This window comes from Pezoporus occidentalis, unplaced genomic scaffold, assembly GCF_034315485.1.
Source record: "Pezoporus occidentalis ecotype Australia unplaced genomic scaffold, CSIRO_AGI_Poc_V1 ctg94, whole genome shotgun sequence".
In the NCBI taxonomy this organism is placed as follows: Eukaryota; Metazoa; Chordata; class Aves; order Psittaciformes; family Psittacidae; genus Pezoporus; species Pezoporus occidentalis.
The window spans coordinates 1222644-1244680 of record NW_026916304.1 but is presented as its reverse complement, the minus strand read 5'-3'; the positions used below and the strand labels follow the sequence as shown (position 1 = coordinate 1244680).

The 22037-nt window shown below is 45.3% G+C and overlaps 1 protein-coding gene across 3 annotated transcripts in view; it reads left to right on the top strand.

Annotated features, from left to right (window-relative positions):
• Positions 1–13876, top strand: part of PLPPR5 (phospholipid phosphatase related 5) — a 112254-nt gene extending 98378 nt beyond the window's left edge. For all 3 annotated transcript variants that reach the window (XM_062606187.1, XM_062606192.1, XM_062606189.1), the window contains one exon: positions 13697–13876. In XM_062606187.1, coding sequence (XP_062462171.1) covers positions 13697–13774 — 78 coding nt within the window. In that variant the 3' untranslated portion in view covers positions 13775–13876. The remainder of the gene's footprint in view (positions 1–13696) is intronic.
• Positions 13877–22037: the final 8161 nt, after the last annotated feature.

The window sequence follows — 22037 nt, the reverse complement described above, 5'->3', positions numbered from 1 at the left end:
GATTGTAAACTCACTTCTACCTTGATACCGCTATAAACCTGAAACCAGAAGCTTCTAAATCTGAAAGTTTTAAAGCAACTAGAAGCTGAGGGGAAGAGCCACCTCTACAGGCTCAGTGGAAGAGCCAGCTTCTGCATGTCTTGAGCACTGTGGTGGGAGATACCATATGGGTTTGGTCTCCTACAAGGCTCTTTATGACCTGCTTGGTCTCATGTGTGCAATTTGGTTTTCAAATGTACCGCTGACTTCACTATGGTTGTGGTTTCAGCTGGGAAGAAGATTGGTGAGAAGCATGGATGTTAACACAACAGAGAGCAGTACCAAAGCTTCCCTTTTCATCCTCACTGGCATTTAGTATACCTAGATAGCCTTTTGTTACATGGGTCTGTGTTCTGTCCTCTCTTTTCCACTCTGCTTCTGGCATTTGGCTTTCCCATTAGATGTTACATATTGCTGTGTCACACTGTGTAATAACCAGCAGATGTAGTTGGACTTAGGCCTTTGCCAACATAAAATGGATTTTTCAGGTGCACAAAGTAGAAAAAATGTGGGGAGGTGCCAGTTATTTTAATGGGAGAAGAACAACAGCAGAATATGAGATTGTTCCAGAAAAAACAGTGTGCAATAGAGCAGCAAATCAGGATTGCTCAAAAAAGGACTAGGTACTGCTCTTTTCCCTCCTTGTGGGAGTCAGGGGACTTGTTCCAGATTTAAACAGGAGACATAGTGGAGGGTGGGAAGGGTGGGTTTGTATCTTGCTGTCATTTACAAATCAGACTGTATGTTTGCTAATTCTCTCAAGTAGAATCATAGAATCAACTAGATTGGAAAAGACCTTTAAGATCATCAAGTCATACATGTGGTACTTTGGAGCAGGACTCTAGACAGGAGAAAATGGCGCTTTCCAAAGCATGCTTCTTGTGTGGAGCTACTCAAAGAAAATCCCCAATAAAGATGTATGGGAGACAACAGGAAAATCCCAATCATGATCACTTCCCTTCAGCCACCTTGTGTCCTGCTTTGAGCGGTCCCCTCTCTAAAACTCACACCCAACCCTGATCAGGCTGTGAATCAGACCTCAAATGTAGGTCACCCGATGCGCATCAGTACCTCTCCTGTGCATCTCGCCTCTGCTCTCACCCCTGCTCCAGCCTGCATCACACACCATTAGCAAGGCTTCAAACACAGCTTTTGCATTAGGTGTGAGGAGAGCTGCAGCTTCCCCTGTCACTGCTGTTGCATAACTAGAGCTGAGATACACAGCCGTGCTCCCTCCTCTTATGGTAAAAGGGTACCAGACGTCTTCATCAGGAAACAGGGGAAGTTCAGGTTAGATCTAAGGCAGAAGCTCTTCCCTGTGAGGGTGCTGAGGCGCTGGCACAGGGTGCCCAGAGAAGCTGTGGCTGCCCCATCCCTGGCAGTGTTCAAGGCCAGGTTGGACACAGCAGCTTGGAGCAACCTGCTCTAGTGTGAGGTGTCCCTGCCCGGGGCAGGGAGTTGGGACTGGATGAGCTTAAGGCCCTTTCCAACCCAAACCATTCTTTGACAGAATGCTGGGGGGGAAAGGGCCGTGGTCTTAGTTGCCGATGAGTATTTGCACATTTGTATTGTTACATTGGTGGTGTTCTTCCTGACACAGTTGTGAGAGGAGGCTGCAGGCTCGCGTAACGCAGCGGTTAGCTCTGGAACAGGGAAGTGCTCTTTCACCTGCCAGATGGGGACTGGAATTACCATGGGAATTTATCAGCTGTGTCTCCCGGAAGCTTTAAGACATCCTGGCCTAGCCCTTTTCCAGGACATTATGTTACTGGAATAGGCTTTCAGTTTGTCATTTCTTCTTCCTTTAGTCTAAGACAAAAGTGATTTCCATTCATCCTCTGTAACAGATGCCGTCTTTTTTTTTACATGCCAATTTCTTGATTACTTTTTTGACTTATTCAGTCTTCCATATTGGTCTTTTATTGCTCCTCTTACCAGATGGCTTAAAGAGCTTTGCAGCATACATTAATCTGGCTTTAACAATGTTCAATGTTCCATTTCCCTTCAGTGCTGTACCTCTCTGCTGAGTTTTACACTTAGGCAGTGTGTGTGTCCTCTTCTTCATCGTTTGATGTTGGTTTGCAGCTTAGCATTTGGCTTAGAGTATGCGATAGACAAATAGATAGCTTTGCCGTGCACTTTTCAATGCCTAAGCTCCTGTCTCCTTGCTGGAGTGGTGCAACAGTGATGTTCTGCCAGTTTGTGTATTAGTGGATGTGGTTCCAGCAGTACAGGCAAGGAGAAGTTGAGACTTACCAAAAGCAGGGAGAGATCTCCTGGTCCAGGCAGTGGTGTCGTCATGGCTCTGCTGGCACAGCCACTCATGAGACAGGACTTGTCACAGGCAGCTGTGGTCCTTTTGGAGTCCTGCTCTTGTATTCAGTGCTGCTGTTACGAGAACACCTGTATTCTGCTGTTTGCCCACGTCCTTCTGTTTCTGTATCAGCAGGCTCAAAGCAGATTAAGTGATGCCAGGAATGCATGGGCTTCCTGACACTTTCTCACTTGCTGTTGCCTACCCCTTCATGCCAGTAGGCAACACACTGATATGTCAATGCAAGTATCACCTCATCTGTTTTCTCACCATCCTTCAGATATGACTGACCATGTTTTTACCAAGGAAGCAACACCATATTGACTCCCTTCCCTCATCTTACTCTCTTCCACTAGTGACTCGCCCACTACTGTTAGTCCCTTTAACTTTGATTTTATTTTAGCACACACCAGTACCCACGGAAGCAGTGCTGTGTATATGTGTATTTGTCTCTTACCACATAATCTGTGGTACAACATATCCTGGACTGCATCAAAAGCAGTGTGAGCAGAAGGTTGAGGGAGGTGATCCTGCCCCTCTGCTCTGCTCTCGTGAGACCCCACTTGCAACACTGTGTGCAGTGCTGGTGTCCTCAACATACAAGGACATGGAGCTGTTGGAGCAAGTCCAGAGGAGGCCATGAGGATGATCAGGGGCTGGAGCAGCTCCTGTATGGAGAAAGGCTGAGAACATTGGGGCTGTTGAGCCTGGAGAAGAGAAGCTGCGTGGAGACCTCAGAGCAGCTTCCAGTGTCTGAAGGGGGCTACAAGGATGCTGGAGAGGGACTCTTCATCAGGGACTGTAGCAATAGGACAAGTGGTGATGGGTTCAAACTGAAACAGGGGAAGTTCAGGTTAGATCTAAGGCAGAAGCTCTTCCCTGTGAGGGTGCTGAGGCGCTGGCACAGGGTGCCCAGAGAAGCTGTGGCTGCCCCATCCCTGGCAGTGTCCCTGGCCATGGCAGGGGGTTGGAACTGGATGAGCTTTAAGGTCCTTTCCAAATCAAACCAGGCTGAGATTTTATGATCTGGTCACATGCATGGTGTGATTGATTTCTATTAGACTGCAGATTGTTTGAACTGTGAATTATCTGTATTTGTGCCTGCCAGGCACCATATCAAATGTAGCTTTCATCCCAAATGGGACCATTAAATGTCACCTGTAATATTCCATAAACACTTTTATATGTCCAGGAAACATTTGGGATCCCGCTGCTGAGCACAGTATCTGGAGACCTACAGCTGTGGACTCCAGGTTCTGAGATGCTCCAGGCAGCCGGTGACCATGAAAGAATAGGCCAGCTATAAGTTTACTGTATTTACAGATGGTATTTATGCAACAGGGATTTGTTTCCTGAGCTGCTGTTCCCTGAATGGAGCTCCTCAGGATCACTATGTGCTGAATATGCGTGTGCAGCCAGGACTTGTGTCAGCTAGTTAACAGCAGCTTAGGAGCTGGAGGTGACGGCTACTGAATCCATTATTCACTGTTTCCCTTATCACACACCCATGCTCTTACAAAGAGAGACTGTAACCAAATCACTCCATTTACAACCTTAGCAATAGGAACTGCCACTGTTGGTAACAGCATGACAGTTTCTAATCCCAGCAGTTAAAGAGGGTTCTAGACAAACGTATAGGCAGTTTAGGTGCAGTGTGACTCTAGGTATCAGAGTCCTGATGTTCATCACTTTTACTTCTAGAGAGGCTTAGGAGAAGGATTTGTCAGGCAGAGGCTGGGGACACATGAGGAAAGCAGTTGCACAGCTGTGCAAGTGCTAACTCAGCATTTTGAGTAAGGATGTACGGTTCCATTTATCAGACAGGGACTCTGCCTTGAAGGACTCTTTAGCTAGGAGAAGGTTCTTTAGGATGGATTCACTCATCAGCTATTAAAGCAATTGGTCTCTGAGGTATCTAAAAGCAAAATTATGGTGAAAGTCCTTTTTTTCCATCCTAGTATAGTCACAGAACATGGTGCAGTTTGACCAGATTTTCAGGCAAAACAGCCAATTCGATGCTCATGCATTAGTTTTGATAGCAAAGAGCCTGATCCCTTGGGTGGTCTTAACCTAACTCTAATTAAAAACTGCTTATTGCCCTGGGGAATCCACTCCTCAGGAAACTTGCTCTTTCCAGCAGCAAAGCAGCAGCTCTTAGAAGTGAGCATTGCTCCTGTTTCCATTTCTCTGGTCTCCTGGTCCTTATGTCTCAGCTCGTATCAAAGAAGCAGGATGTACCAGACAACAGCAAAAATAAGGTCTGAGCCCATCTTTCTCTTCCTCTCTTCTTTAAAAATGGTATTGTAGAGGTCGCCCCTTGGTGCAGACGTAAGTTTGTAGCTATATCTTGTTTCCTTTTCTCAGTGGAGTTCAGTCTTAGTTGTAGTCCAAGATAGACTCATAGAATCATAGAATAGTTAGGGTTGGAAAGGACCTTAAGATCATCTAGTTCCAATCCCCCTGCCATGGGCAGGGACACCTCACACTAAACCATGTCACCCAAGGCTTCGTCCAACCTGGCCTTGAACACTGCCAGGGATGAAGCATTCACAACCTCCCTGGGCAACCCATTCCAGTGCCTCACCACCCTAACAGGAAAGAATTTCTTCCTTATATCCAGTCTAAACTTCTCCTGTTTAAGTTTTAACCCGTTACCCCTTGTCCTATCACTACAGTCCCTAACGAAGAGTCCATCCCCAGCATCCTTATAGGCCCCCTTCAGATACTGGAAGGCTGCTATGAGGTCTCCACGCAGCCTTCTCTTCTCCAGGCTGAACAGCCCCAACTTCCTCAGCCTGTCTTCATACAGGAGGTGCTCCAGTCCCCTGATCATCCTCGTGGCCCTTCTCTGGACTTGTTCCAACAGTTCCATGTTCTTTTTATGCTGAGGACACCAGAACTGCACACAATGCTCCAGGTGAGGTCTCACGAGAGCAGAGTAGAGGGGCAGGATCACCTCCTTCGACCTGCTGGTCACGCTCCTTTTGATGCAGCCCAGGATATGGTTGGCTTTCTGGGCTCAAGCACACACTGAAGCCGGCTCATGTTAATTTCCTCATCTGCCAACACCCCCAAGTCCTTCTCCGCAGGGCTGCTCTGAATCTCTTTTCTGCCCAACCTGTAGCTGTGCCTGGGATTGCTCCGACCCAGCTGTAGGACCTTGCGCTTGTCATGGTTAAACTTCATGAGGTTGGCATCAGCCCACCTCACAAGCATGTCGAGGTCCTTCTGGATGGCATTCCTTCCCTCCGGTGTTATCAACCGAACCACACAGCTTGGTGTCATCGGCAAACGTGCTGAGGGCGCACTCAATCCCACTGTCCATGTCAGCAACAAAGATGTTGAACAAGACCAGTCCCAACAACGATCCCTGAGGGACACCGTGCACCAGCCGGACATTGAGCCATTGACCACAACTCTTTGTGTGTGGCCATCCAGCCAGTTCTTTATCCACCGAGTGGTCCATCCATCAAATTGATGTCTCTCCAATTTAGAGACAAGGATGTTGTGTGGGACAGTGTCAAATGCTTTGCACAAGTCCAGGTAGATGACATCAACTGCTCTACCCCTGTCCATCAGTTCTGTAGCCCCATCATAGAAGGCCACCAAATTGGTCAGGCAGGATTTCCCCTTAGTGAAGCCATGCTGGCTGTCACCAAGCACCTTGTTGTTTTTCATGTGCCCCAGAATGCCTTCCAGGAGAATCTGCTCCAAGATTTCGCCAGGCACAGAGGTGAGACTGACTGGTCTGTAATTCCCCGGGTCATCCATTTTCCCCTTCTTGAAAATGGGGGTTATATTTCCCTTTTTCCAGTCATCGGGAACTTCACCTGACTGCCATGATTTCTCAAATACGATGGCCAGTGGCTTAGCAACTTCATTCGCCAGCTCCTTCAGGAGCCACGGATGGATTTCATCAGGTCCCAGGGACTTGTGCATGTTCAGATTTTCAAGATGGTCTTGAACAAGTTCCTCTCCTGCAGTGGGCCCAAGGTCTTCATTCTTACAGTCCCTGCATCTGCCTTCCAAGACTTGGGTGGTGTGGTCAGAGCCTTTGCCAGTGAAGACGGAGGCAAAGAAGTCATTCAGAACCTCAGCCTTCTCCAAATCCTGTGTAGCCAGTTCTCCTGAGAGCTTCCAGAGGTGGCCTACGTTCTCCCTAGTCTGTTTTTTATTTGCTATGTACCTGTAGAATCCCTTCCTGTTACACTTAACATCCCTAGCCAAGTTTAATTCTAACTGGGCCTTAGCTTTCCTAACCTGGTCCCTAGCTTCCCGGACAACATCCCTGTACTCTTCCCACGCCGCCTGTCCTTGCTTCCGCCTTTTATAAGCCTCTTTTTTCATTTGAATTTTCCTCAGCAGCTCCTTATCCATCCAAGGAGGTCTCCTGGCCCTCCTGCTGCACTTCTTTCTAGATCTTGTCCATTGTGATGGGAAGATCTGTAGCCTGTTCTGTTTTCCGGATAACCCCCAGGGATGTTCTGGCTTAATTTGCTGAGTGCCACCAACAGGCTGATCAGAGTTTTCACTCCCTGTTCTTCAATTTGGCTCAGTGTTGCTGTGCATCAGTAAAACAGCCAACCTGTGGTAATCACTGGGCCAAACTGATAGTGACTGAAGAGGCTGGCTGTTCTGAGGCCAGTGATGCAGTGACAGTGGTGTCTTGGGTTCATTTTGGAAGGCGGTTGTTTACTAGGCTTTGTATTTGCATCCTCTGTAGCCTGGTTAGCAGTGCCTTTCAGGGGTCAGTTGAAGTCTGGGGCAGAGATTGGTGGCTCAGATTTCTCACATCTTACCGTAGAAAACAGAATTAACTGAAGGATGGTGAAATAAATGCCTGAATCATTATTGTAAGGTGGGAAAGCACAAGGGAGATGGGGAGTTGGGAATATGTTGGGAATATGGAAAGTGCGTTTTAAGCAGAGCATTCAGTCTAGAAAGCACCAACTATAAGAATTAGTAGCCTGTGCTTTGGAAGTCATTCTTCATAGAAAAATTGTATTCTAATTTGTACTTTTAATGGAGTTGTTCTTTATTATTCTGTAAACTTGAGGGAGTTCTCTGAATACCTATTGGCAGAAACTTAGTAACTTCTGAAAGTGCGCAATTTTACTCGGTAGCTATTTTCATATTGATGGGTCTCTTTCTGATTACTGTAAGCTTGGATTTAGGCCTAAACAGGTGCTAGTACAGCTATCTTAGAGCTATCTTAGTAAAGCTATCTTAGTAGAGTTATCTTGGTAGAGCTATCTTAGTAGAGCTATCTGATCAAAGTTGTCTTAGTAGAGCTATCTTAATAAAGCTATCTTAGTAGAGCTATCTTAGTAAAGCTGTCTTACTAGAACTATCTTAATAAAGCTATCTTAGTAGAGCTATCTTAGAAAAGCTATCATAGTAAAGCCATCTTAGTAAAGCTATCTTAGCAGAGCTATCTTAGAGCTATCCTAGTAAAGCTATCTTAGTAGAGCTATCTTAGTAGAGCTATCCTAGTAAAGCTATCTTAGTAAAGCTATCCTAGTAGAGCTATCTTAGTAAAGCTATCTTAGCAGAGCTATCTTAGTAGAGCTATCCTAGTAAAGCTATGTTAGTAGAGCTATCCTAGTAAAGCTATGTTAGGAGAGCTATCCTAGTAGAGCTATCCTAGTGAAGCTATCTTAGTAAAGCTATGTTAATAGAGCTATCCTAGTAAAGCTTTCTTAGTAAAGCTATGTTAGTAGAGCTATCCTAGTAAAGCTGTCTTAGTAGAGCTATCTTTTTAAAGCTCTCTTAGTAGAGCTGTCTTAGTAAAGCTATCTTAGTAAAGCTGTGTTAGTAGATCTATCCTAGTAAAGTTATCTTAGTAAATCTATCTTAGTAGAGCTATCCTAGTAAAGTTATCTTAGTAGAGCTATCTTCGTTGAGCTATCCTGGTAAAGCTATCTTTGTAGAGCTATCTTAGTAGAGCTATCTTAGAGCTATCTTAGTTGAGCCGTCTTAGTAGAGCTGTCTTAGTAAAGCTATCTTAGTAGAGATAGCTTGAATCAACAGCTGACTTGAGCTTTTTCAAACCGTTGGTAGCAATTTTATTTTTCTGTGTCCTTGAGCCAAGGTTTCCAAATGCATTTTATCATTCAAATGTTAGTATTTTTTCAAAGGCATTAACTGACCACATTTACCAGTGTGTGCCTATTTCTGGATGGAGGAGTCTAATATTAGGCTGAACACTTAGATTTGTCCTTAATATGCTGGCAGTGCTGAGTTGATGCTGGAGTGAACCTACAAGAGTCAGCTTGCAAGTCTCAGTTTGTTGGCTGCACACAGAGAAATATGATTGCATAGGATGCTGAGCTGCGGAAACACATTACTGTGGGACAGACACAGCAAAGGGCTTCCAGACATTCTGAGGAGCTCAGCTTGAGATTTGCCTCAAGCTCTTGATGGGCTCATTGGACACAGCCAGCAGGGACTGAAAGCAATGAGTGCCTCATCACTGATTTAGCAGGGGCAGAGGCAACCCACATAGTCTATGCAGAACAGATTATCCTGGAAGGAATCCCAGGAATGAAAAGCACAAAAGCAGAGATTAGAACTCATTCCAGCAGGGTGGTGGAAAAGGCAGACCACAGGTGCACCCTGAGCAGGGACATGGCAAGAAGTGCTCACCCTATGAAGTAGCCTTGCTTCTTCCCCCTGGGGCATTTGTGCTGGCTGGGAAGCCATGAAACAGTCTGCAGGTGGCAGTTTCTTTTTGGCCAAGAAAAGATGCTTATATACCATAGCTGAGGGATTTGCCAAAGAGAGAAAGCAAATGTCATATGCTTTAGCTTGCAGTGGGAGTTCTGTGGATTAGCTTTTGGGTGCCTTTGAAAAGCACAGCCTGTGCTATTCATTTGAGGATATCAGGTGGTGGATTCGGGGATTCTGAAGAGCCCTTTCTTGAAGTCATAGGTTCTGGCTTTTTTAAATCTATTTAAACTCCATATTGGAATATTGCATCTGAAACAAAGAAATCTCCACTTTGCCTCTACTGTTTATTCAGAGATTTCCCATGCTTACAGGGCAGCAGGAAAGAGCTATGCAGAGTTCAAGCTGGGAAGTCCAGTTCTGAAGCATATAGCACATGTGATGTAGTAGTATTTCTGTCCCTACTTGTCTTAGAGTAAACCTGAAAAAAAAAAGAAGCACAAAGCTTAATTTGCCAATACCTCTGAGGTTGGTGCAAAGCTTCCAGTTTAGCTTAACATCTTTTGGAAGGAGGAGAGAAGAGAGAAGAAAACATTTAGGGAGCTGAATTGTTCTTTGGCTTGTAGGCTGAGTGCTGGAGAGTTTGGTTTGGAGCGATAGGACAAGGGGTGATGGGTTCACACTGAAACAGGGGAAGTTCAGGTTAGATCTAAGGCAGAAGCTCTTCCCTGTGAGGGTGCTGAGGCGCTGGCACAGGGTGCCCAGAGAAGCTGTGGCTGCCCCATCCCTGGCAGTGTTCAAGGCCAGGTTGGACACAGGGGCTTGGAGCAACCTGCTCTAGTGTGAGGTGTCCCTGCCTGTGGCAGGGGTTGGAACTGAATGATCTTTAAGGTCCTTTCAACCCAAACCATTCTATGATTCTTAAGTATAAAAAGCCCAATCATGTGATTGCATCTTCTGTAATGCAGTTATTACAGTGAAATCCCTTCTGAGATCAAGGGTATATATGTATCATTTTTGTCATTTTTTCAGGTAGCAAATTAAACTGTATAAACTTATTAAACTGGTTTAACTACAGGCTTATCCTGGTTATCCTTTCCTGGTTTCTATGCAGCGTACCCACTGTGCTGTATCATAATAGCAGGAGTACATGACTATTTTATTTGGTAATGTGTATACTTTTAAGATAATGGAAGACAAATTCTCCAGCAACCACCGACTGAGTCCAAAGTGTACTTGCAATTCAGTTCTCTTAATAGCATCTGCAGCTGCTATAATGGTGCCTTGTACATTCGGATGCTGAGATCAGTTGGAAATAAAAACAAGGCTTAAACTACTCCTAAGTAGTAAATAAGCAAAGAATTATGTTCTCTGTGCTCTTTACTGCAGGTGCTTTTGCCTTTTACAGGCTATTTCAGAACACCTCAGCGCTTACATGGTAGATTATAGGTAATAATTCCCAATGAAACTGTAGAGTTTTCCTCCACACATCACCTCCCTGCAACAGAGGAACCAAATGGAGCATGTGAAGGTTTTGTTCTTCTTGATTTGGTGTCAACAAATGCTCTTGAGCATCAATTGAGTGTTTTTATTTCTTCTTTCCCCCTTGAGGAGCTGGAAAACAAAATTCACTTTTTCAGGAAGCTGGGATTACAGAGCACCTTATGTGCAAGAAATGAGATGGGGAAATGATCCTTACTCATGCACCTTGCACACTGCTTACAGCTATTTCCAACCTATTACCGAGTCATTACATCAATGGTTATAGCTGACACTTGTGAGTACCATAAACTGTTCCCAACCACTCCTGTCTGCAGTGCACCCATGGCTTCTGAGAGCTGATGTGTCCTGTGCTGATTTCCTACCCTCAACTCCTGCTGGGTTGGAAGCTGCTGTGTGCCCTGCCTGGTGCTGTCCTGGTGTATGGACACCCTCCAAAGGACACCCTCCAACTGCTCCTCAGGCCTTGGAGCATCCTGGCATGGGCACTTGCTGAGGGAGGAGTTCTCATTTCAGCAGGAATCATGGCCCCCATCGCATTCATTAGACATTGCATTGGGAAGCTCTGAAATGATTGCATTGCACAATCCCAGTCCTCTGGGAGGAAGGATGGTTCAGAACAGCTTCTGATGGAATTGCAAGCTGAGGTTCACCCTTTTCATTTTTGAACTCAGAACTGGGCCCTTTAGAGCTGCCACTCCCCTTTGTGAGCATTTCAGGACAAATGGCTTTGCTTTCTGAGGCTTTTCTCACTAGGGACTTGTTTTAATGTTCAGCACCACTGCAAGGGGCTTGGCACTGTGCATATGTCCCAACAACTGCATCTCCTTTAGATGAGACAGCACTGCTGAAATAGTGTTTTCCTCATGAGCAGCAGCATCTTCCACCTTCCTGATGTCTCATGGGTGAGGAGTGAGGTACATCAGACCTTGTATCCTGTGGCTTTGCATAGTGCACTGATTGACACTGAAACTTGGCCTAAGTGAAAGCAACGCAAGGCTGTGGTGAATCAGGTTTCCAGGCACTGGTAAACCCCAGTGTTAAAACCAGGCTTTTAGCATCACCATGCTGTGCTCAGTTTCACAGTCGTAATGTGGCTATGGTGTTACCTGATGTGCATCCCTTGCTCAGCAAATGAGGCTATAGAAAAGTCACCCTCATTAAGGTGTTTGGGGTTTACTTCAAGGAAACAGCAGCAAAATGGTTTAATTGAGAAAACTGAATGTATCAGAGAAAAGGAAGAATATTGAGAGAATAAATAGTGTGTGTTGAGTAGGAAGGATTTTGCAGAATAGATGTTTTCTTCCAGCGAAGCCTGAACCCAGTTCTGTGTGGCAACAAGCAAGCAAGCGAGAGAAGTAAAGCTCCAGCTCCTCAGGAGCTGTTACTGTGTGTGACAAAGGTGTTTTTGCCTAGGAGACAAGCTTAAAACTGGTGCCCTTTAAAATTAACTCAAGGCATCTCTTACCAGAGGGTTGTGCTGAAGCGAAGAGCTTAGGAAGAGTCAGGAACTGAATTAGATGAATAGATGATGGAAATGTTCATGATTATTGTATGTAAGATTACAAGCCATTTACAATAGAATTAAACCAATAGGCTAAGGAAGCAATCTTAGTCCTGAAGAGAGGACTTCTCATATAAGGATTTTTTACTTCATCTTTGCTCTTACCCAGTGTCTTGCGGAAAAATCCCATGTGATACCTACCAGAGGCTGCATATCGGGCTAAATGGATCTCAGTTGAGTCTACGCTTACAAATGCTCTCTCAGATGGTTTGTATCTGTGAATTGGCTACAAATAACTTAATCAACATGCTTAGTATTTGCAGTTTGACCTGTTCAGATGAGAAAGGAATAAATCAGTGATGTGGCTAAATACACAAACACTTCAGAAAGGCAGACCTTTGGTTTGGGTTGTTTTGGCAAAGTGGTTTGGTTACTAATAAAATACAAGGTGAAATCTTACTGTAATGGAGCAGTAATGTTGCAAATTTGATTTGTGTAGCTAGCAAACACTGTGTAGATGAGAAACAGCCAAGGAAATAGCATAAATCATAGCATAAATCATAGCTGGGCGTAATGTACGAGTAGATGTTGGTGCCATTCTCATGGTGTTTCAGTACCCTCCGCCTTGACTTTTGTTTAAGTACACGGGACACAGTTGCTGTACATGTAGAAACAAGACATGCAAATCCCCTCTGGATTTCTATCGAAGGTATAATTCAAGTATGCATTTAATAATAGGAAATAATAAATTGTTAATAATAGGAAAGTCATAAGTTAAATATGACAGGTCAGGAAAGAACCTGTAAAGGAGTCAGGTGTGGTCATCACCTACAGTCCCTCATTCAGCATTAGTTTAATGTGTTAGTCCTTTGCATATATTGCAAAGGCTATCTTTTCTCTCTGCCCTGTGGGATAAGCAAGTGCAGGAGCATGCTGCAGGCTCGACACAGGCTTCTTTGAGTTACTGTGAAGGTTTTGTTGTTTAGCATTGCTGCATCTGAAGGTTTGTTTTCATTGCAGACAGGATGCCTGAACACACTGTGTGTGAAGTTAGCAGAGCTGGTTCTGGAACGTTTTAGGCTTATTGCATGACAGACAGTTTGCTACAAGACCCAAGAGAATGATGTTTTGAGGCAATCTCCTGAATTCCCATGGGTCGTCGTTTTGATGTAGTTAACTACACACACAGTTGTAAGCTGAAGGAATTCTGTTCCTTTTGGCAAAGATTCATCAGCGCATGAAATGGTACAAAATGTGCTAGATTTTCATACATGAGATTTCCTGAGTTCCTGCGTTTCAAAAAGCTTTCCTCACTTGTATTTCCCTTTGTAATTGTCTTTGCTATAGGAAAAGTAGGTTGTTCAAAGGCAGTCATTTAACTTTGCTAACATCAGAGCTGTGAGAGTTTTGTTTCATCCCGATCACATCTGTCTGCTTCTCTTAGGTTTATGACAAAGCCCATTCCCATCACAAACGCCACAGGCTGCAGAATCCTTGATGTTAAGATGATGTTGCTCTGATTAAGACATAGGCAGCCAGCAAATTAGAAATGCTGATCCTCAGCTGCTGAGCTGGAGCTTTGATTAATCATTAGCAGTAAATAGAAAAGTCCTATCAAAATATCTTCCTCACTCATAGATAAACAGTATGTGTCGTGCCTGTCTCTTTTGCAGGGATCCCTCCTGTTCTCTGCGACAGTGACCAACAGCCCAATATGGCACAGTGGCCGCAAGCAGTGGAGTGGTCCATGAAGTACAGTAGTCATGTAAGGATGAAGGACATAACACATCCAGGAAGTGGCTTCCACAGACAGCAGTAGCTGCAGCTTCATCTGTGTAATATTAATTGTCTCACACTATATACTGCTTCAGAATGGCTGATCAGAGGTAGGAAATCACTGGGGTGTGAGGGCCATAATAGCTAGGCCCAGATGTCTGTTTAAATAGGCTATTGCCCTCTTCTGAGTTGGAGTACTGTGGCATGGAGAGCTGTAACCTGGAATACTGTGGCAATGTGCCAGGAAGGAGGGATGATAGAGTGCGTAAGCTTTGGTGCTATAATAGTCCCTATAAATGAGCTGTTCATCATACAATTATATACACATTGCTTAATTTTTTTCATAGTGGTTTTCAGCTACTTCTCCCATTGTATAACTGAGGTTTAACAGTGATAACAGTGTGAAAAGATCAGTAGTTTTCTGAACAAAATCTGATTCCGTAAGAGATCTATTTCACAGTTGAATTTTAACCATCAACTGCTTGATCTGCTTTCTAGCTAGTAGGAAATCCATTATGTGCTCATAGAGCAAGTGCTGTAAATCTCAAGACAAGAGGGAAAACAGAAAGGAAACCACATCATCCACATAAATAATGAAGTTGACCCCTGATTTAAATTCAAAGCTCAATTCACCCTTAACTATAGAGCTGCAGCTGGCACCTCATAATATAAACCCCTCAGTACCCTTCAGACTTTATCCTCAGTGTCCACAAATGAAGTTATGAACTTACTTTAGAGCTTCCCTTTTGCTTCAATGCTAGAGGACCCATGGGTTTAGGTCCTCTGTAGACTTCACAATAGCCCTGTGTTTCCTTGGGTGCGCGGGAAATTCCATAGGAGACGTGCAAACATCCCATGGCTTGAGCTCTCTGCAGCTGTGCAAACAGCACAAGGGGTATGCAATACTCTTCTTTAAACATGCCCATGGATAATTGAGCTTCAAAGCAATAGCTCTGCTAATTCTTTTATGAGAATGCAAATTCCTGGTGTGACTTCTCACTGGCTTGGGAGCTTAATAGGACAATCAGTGGACTCTAAGATGGCCCTGAGGCATAAGCATAGCTAGGGGTGTTTCTGCAAGTCTGATCCATACTTAATTCCCTGGCAGGGTGCAGAACTAACAGCAGCCTAGAGTTTGTCAACTTTTCACATTCAAATCCTAATACTCGAGTTACCTCCCCTTATAACCTGCAGTATTTCAGGAACAAGTGTCCTGATTCTGGTATTAGTTGCAGGGATCAAGCATGAGCAAGAGGGACTCTTCATCAGGGACTGCAGTGACAGGACAAGGGGTGATGGGTTCAAACTGAAACAGGGGAAGTTCAGGTTAGATCTAAGGCAGAAGCTCTTCCCTGTGAGGGTGCTGAGGCGCTGGCACAGGGTGCCCAGAGAAGCTGTGGCTGCCCCATCCCTGGCAGTGTTCAAGGCCAGGTTGGACACAGGGGCTTGGAGCAACCTGCTCTAGTGTGAGGTGTCCATGCCCATGGCAGGGGTTGGAGCTGGATGAGCTTTAAGATCCTTTCCAACCCAAACCAGTCTGGGAGTCTGTCAAAATAAAAGTTTAATAAGGCGAAAAATTCCATATATTCTCAAAGATTTAGTATGGAAAGTGGAATATTTGTTAAATTCAGTGTCATTCAGCAAAATCATGCCCAACTGTGGGCATGATAGCAGATTTGCCTTCATTATATGTATTTCCTGGTTTATTTTTGTAAATGAGCCTTAACTTGCTAAATACTTGGTGTCTTCTTCTTTGACAATCACCATTGTACAGCCAGCTTTTATGTGAAAGGCTGAAAAATATATCAGGTGCCTCAAAGGCAGCAAGAACAATTTGCCGTCTTGTTTTCCAATCACAGAAACAGGTATGGAAGTTTAACTTCCAGCTATTGGGAAGTCCAACTCTGATTAATTCAATATAGAAAATCAAGGCCTAAGAGGAGTAAATGGCTCTGAGCAGAGCTTACACAGGGTCAAGGCTGTTTCTGCTTCTCACCCCACCAGCAAGCTGGCTGGGGGTGCACAAGGAGCTTGGAGGGGAAGCAGCTGATCCCAATGGACCAAAGGGATACTCCAGACCGTATGGAGTCAGGCTGGGCACATAAAGCTGGGGAAAGGAGGAGGAGTTACAGCATTTGTCTTCCCAAGTAACGGTTACGCATGATGGAGCCCTGCTGTCCTGGAGATGGCTGAAGCCTGACCATGGGAAGTGGTGAATGAATCCCTTGTTCTCCTCTGCCTGTGTGTGTGGCTTTGGCTTTCCCTGTTCAGTTGCATTTGTCTCAACCCATGAGTTGTTTCCTCACTTTTACCCTTCCCATTTTCTCCCCCATCCCACTGGGGAGGAGTGAGCAAGCGGCTGCGTGGGGCTTAGTTGCTGGGTGGGGTTAAACCATGACATCCAACTGGGGCTTGGAGTAGTGGAGATAGTGACACAGGGTGATTGGAGTGTGCTGTTCTAGATGGAATTTGTAGCTGTTATTGCTGTTTAGTCTGTGCCTTCCTGTATATCGAGTATAGTGTTTGTTAGTGGGTGCTTTTTGCTTTCACAGCTTGCTGTACCACTTGCCATCTTACACTGCTGTGCCTGGGAACATTCTGATAACAGCAACGTGGTGCTGTACCTGAGCAGGACATTAATGCTGTTTCTGTGCTGGACAGGCTGGAACTCCCGTGTCAACTTGATTTCAAGAGGCTGTGACCTGTGCATGGGTCTGCATGGGAGGAGGTGTATCCTGACCCATCTGTGGCTGTGGTTATGTCTGTGCCACGGCAGGGTTTACCTCTGAAGGAAAAGGATGAGTCCTTGCTGGAAAAGGTGCACCTCGCAGCATCTGTGGCTGTGGAGAAGTCCACGCAGCAGCAGGTACCCCTTGAAGCATCCATGGCAGTGCATGAGGTCATGCTGGAGCATCTCAAAGCATGGATGAGTGGATGAGCCCATGATGGAGTAGGTATGCCCCTGGAAGGACTGCAGCCAGGGGTAAGGCCATGCTGGAACAGGTTTATTCCTGAAAGGACTTTGGGTACGGCTGCGCTGGAGCAGGCACATCTCTGGAGGCATTGTGGCCCTTGGATAAGGCCATGCTCAAAGTGACAGTGGCTGTGGGTTAGTCTGTGCAGCAGCAGGTATACCCATGAACAGACTTGTAGGTAAGGCTTCTTCTGGGGCAGATACAGCCCTAAGGGACTGCAGTCAGTGAGTGAGTCTAGGCTGGAGCAGGGGCAACAGGAGGCGTTCGTCGCAACGGTAAACCCTATGGTCTGTCCAAAGGGACGGGGGTGAAGATGGAAGTACCTTTAAATTGTTGTATCTGGGGTTTGAGGTCTATGTTGTAGGGTATATTGTATATATAGATATATATAACCGCTTGAACCCATGGAGAACAAGCCTTACAAGAAGCAGTGCAAATGCTTAGTTGCCAGCTGGGGTTAAACCACAGCAGTGGCAAAGGGTGAAGTGTGGAGGTGGACACAGCAACAGAGGCTCTCCTTGCAGCTCATTAGTTCATACCTTACTTGTACTAATCCTGGGTCACTAACAGGCTGTCCAGTCTGAGACCGTTGTCCCCCTTGAACCAGATCACACCAGGGAGAAGAAACCTCTCCTCCCTGTGCATGGCCAGTTCTGTGCAGCAGAGCCACAGAAGCTGGAGCGAGCAGAGGTTGGACATGGAGAGTGTAGCATTTATTTATACATGATGCCTTTTTTCTCTTCTCCTCTCTATCCTTTGATCAGAGACTCCTCACATCTTATGTTCTACCTCCTGATGCTCTTGTTTTTCTCTGCTGGGTTTTTTCCTCTGAGTCTTGCTTTTCGTCTTCATTTTTTCACAGCAGTTTTGAAGCAGAAACTCCATCAAAGATGCTTTAAGATTGCGCTGAGCTTTAAACCCCACAGTCCCTGAGAGGCTCGAGGGCTAAGGTGGATTCACATCCTTCCTTGGTGATGGGGACAGGCTGGACCTGGTGTGTGCCCTGGGCAGGCAGGGCAGAAGCTGTCCCCAGAGAGGACCAGAGCCAAGCTGCCTCACTGATGGGAACAGGGGCAGGAGCAGGGTGAGTGCCCTGCTACAAATGTGCTTCCAGGAGTTCACTATGTCCCAAATTATCCTCTTAATAGAAAGGAAACCCTAAAAGCCAGGACAGCCATTGCCAGCACCCCTGCAACACACGGCCCGATGGCGCTGCTTTCAGTCTGGCATTTGAATCGCTCCAACAGATGGAACAAAAGGATGTAGTAAAACGTGACGTTCCGTTTTATCATCTCTATTTGTTGGGTGAATTCTGCTGCTCATTCCCACTGCTGGTAGCACTGAATGCAGGTCAGATCCTGACGGTTCGCAGTTTATAAAGCCCAACTCCAGGGGTCAGAGAGAAAACCAATCAGTAATAATGAGTTACAGGATACATGTTCATCTATGGAATTGGCTCTGGTGGGTGACAGCTCAGCTCAATCCCAGACTGGTTTCGGCTGGAAAGGACCTTAAGCTCATCCAGTTCCAACCCCCTGCCATGGGCTGGGACACCTTCCACTAGAGCAGGTTGCTCCAAGCCCTGTCCTTTGAACAGTGCCAGGGATGGAGCAGCCTGATGAGTCCAAATAGTCACAGCTTCTACAGTCAATCATTTACACGCCACTTCTCAGTACCCATTGCCTATTAAGTCATCATCCTTATGTGTATTTCTATTCTCAAGGTTTGATTAGAAGCTCAGAAAGTAAAGCTAGATTTGTTTTCTTCACTGTCTTCCACATGAGTGACCCTGGTTTGCTTTGCTATGGTACCTTCTCTCTGTCCTCTTCCAGTTTGGTCAGGGACTTGAGCAGCAATTAGATCACTTCATGTTCAGTTAGTGCTACAGCTGGAATATTAAGCACTAAATGACTGAACTTTTAATTAGCGGTTTAACTAAAAGCAGCCTCCTCGCTGTAAGAGATGTTACCGAGGATTAACTTTACACCTGATGGTGTTTGCCAAACAGCTTACAGGGGACACTTTCCTGGGGGCTAGTCCTGAGTTCGTGATGACTACTTGCTCCTGCCTAAGGGTTTGCATCCATATGATCCTATGGTTTGCATCCACAGGACATTCCAAAGCCACACGTGCAGAGGTAATTATTAATCCCACTGCAGCAGCAGCTCTCAAGTTCAGAACAGCAAATGCTGGGTTAGGTGCTTCAGCAGCCTTTAAGCTGATAATCTGAGGACCTGCAGTATTTACATCTGTGCTTCCACAAATGCTTGGAAGAAATAATAACTACTGCTAGAACACGGTGTCACTGTTTATTTGTGGCAACAGAAGAAGCCAAAGTGGCCAAGAAAGTACTGACACCTCTCTATGTGGTGCAGAAACAAGCTGGAAGCTGGGGATGCTCTGCTCCCGTGAGACCCCACTTTCAGCACTGTGTGCAGTGCTGGTGTCTTCAACATAAGAAGGACATGGAGCTGTTCTGATTCCATGCTGTGTTTTCCTGGCCACTCTTTTGGGCAGCAAGGGGGAGGGTCTCACAAGAGCACAGTAGAAGGGCAGGATCACCTCCTTTGATGTTGTTTTCAGGGAGACAGTTTGAAGCAGGGACATCTTCACTGGATCAGAAGAGCTTCCACCAGGGGACAGTTGGATGCAAGTTGGGTTTTTACCACCAGGATTCTTGGTGGCCCCTCTGGACAATACAAGAGGAATTGTTTGCCAAAATTACTCAGCAACACGTTTCAGGTAATGAATATTTCCAGTGAATCATTCTGGGCCAGACTTGATCAGGAAAGGAGGCAAAAGAGTTGGTAAATTATTTATGCAGCTTTAGCACGAATGTAATAAATATTCCATGGTGTCGGAGGGAAATGAAGGGGTTTGAAATGAAGAAAGAAATTAACTATGAAGGAAAAGCACCTGAAAACTGTGGAAGGTGAATACACAGATCTGAGGTATTTGAATAATAATGATGAGACTAACAGGGGGAAGTGCAAAGGATGGAAGCCATGGCTCACATTCAGAGGCAGCTCTTCCTCAATGGTTCTTTCTCTACAGATGATATACAAACTTTTCAAGCTTCCTTCAGTTCTGTTTAGAAACAAAGCAAAGAAAACAAAAGAATTACCTGGGAGTTAGCCAGAGGAGGACATCCCTAGATCCGGCTAAAAGAATTGCATGTTCAGGAGCAGTGATTTACGATAAGGCCGTAACTTCAGGAGAGAAATACCATTTTGAGTATCAGATAATGATGTGCTATTTGGATTTTCCAGAGTGACTTTTCTCAGAAACAACACTGAATTAGGACAATTGTGTGGTTTTTAAGGACAGAATCCATAGGGCTTCTGTTGTGCTTGGGACAGGCACATCCAGCAGCAGTAGCTGCTGTGCCCTTAAGGATCTGTTCTGGCACCACATAAAGTAACACCACCATTACTCCTGGTGTCCTCAGGTGTGATGTGTACAGACTCTTATTGGTCTTACAAGTCGACTCTTCATGTTAACAGCTGAAAACTCACTAATTTTAAATCTTAGTTTTGAGGGAGACTGATTTAACTTTGTTTTTCAGTTCCAAATCCCTTCCTTCTCAAACTTCCTTTTCCAGAAGGAAATGGGCGAGAAGAGAGTAAACAAGCGAAGGAACCCCAACATATTCGAAACACATATTGACAAACTGGGATTTTTTCTGAACCCCAGAGACACACAACACATTTTTTTCCCTGTTGACAATGGACTTGGGCTTCTTTTAACCTCAGGACTAACATTCAAGCGCAATGCTTAATGTTCGTCATTGTCATGAATGTCTCACAGACAAGATCTGTCATGGGCACACCAGTCTCCTCCTCATTGGCTATTCCCAGCTTTGGCATATCAATCCATCCCTTGCACATCTGCTCAGAAAATGTCATTAGTTACGCCCATATGCTGCAGAAGTACGTGATAAAACTTAAGGAACAGAAAAGGCCAAGAGATGTGACAGCCCTTCTTCCTGCTGTGTGTGTTTGTCAGAGATGTAGGCAAATGAGCTTTTCTTGCCCTCTGCCACACGGTGGGGATATCACTGTGTCCTGAGCACCATCTGGAGATGAGGCAAAAGCAATTTATCATTTATTCTGATACTTCTGCTTCTATTCACAGAATAACCAGGTTGGAAAAGACCTTTAAGATCATGGAGTCCAACCATTCCCAGCACTGCCAAGGCCACCACTAACCCATGGCACTGAGGCCTCGTCTCCATGGTGTGTGAGCACTTGCAGGGACGGTGACTCCAGCCCTGCCCTGGGCAGCCTGTTCCAATGCCTGAGCACCCCGTGGGGAAGGAATTGTTCCTCAGCTCCATCTAAACCTGCCCTGGTGCAGCTTGAGGCCGTTTCCTCTTGTCCCATCCCTTGTTCCTTGGCAGCAGAGCCCAGCCCCTCCTGGCTCCATCCTCCTGTCAGGTATTCACTCAAGAACAGTGATTTATACTCTGAAGAGATGTAACATTCCCCACACAGACATAGCTTCTTCCCTTTAGTAAATCATTAGCATCATACTCGATAACTTGTCCTTGCAAAGAAATGATGAATAGGATGGACAGGGATCCTCATCTGCAGTTCTGTGACATGGGAGACCCAAATGAGAAGCTCTTACTATGAAAAATGACACTCAAATATAGCAAATATGGAAACTCTGAGCTTGTTCATCACCTTTTTGACAGCTGGGCTTCATTTTGGTAGCAAATGGCAAAGCAGAGAGGGACCCCAGCCCCAAACCAAGCTATGCCACGGCAACTCAGTTGCTTCAGTGGCATCTTGGTACCATTTGGCTGGTGTGTAGAGCTGTTCCAGTGCTCAGCCCTGCATTCAGTGGCCATATCTCTGCACAAAGGCCAAGCAGAGGGCTGGTGTTACTGCCTTGAACTTTATTCAACTACAGGGTCCTCTAAAATCTGCTTTATTCACTAAGAAGCATCAATTACTTGGCATTCATATTAGGCTCTTCTTTCTTATGACGCTATAGTTCAAGGCTATAGATACAGGAATAGAGCTATTATAACTATGACTTATCTATTAATGGCAGCTTCTTCAAAGTTAAAGAATGAGATAGACTGAATATACTCTGTTTCCATCTCCCTGACAAGGGGTTGGCAGCTGTTCTCAGTATCTGCTGTAATGCAACATCAGTTCAATTCTTTCCTGCATGGTCCATTATGAACCTCAGTCAGTGGCATGTTTAAAACCCAGGATTGCAATTCAATTCACAAGAGATTTGAGCTTTCAGCAGG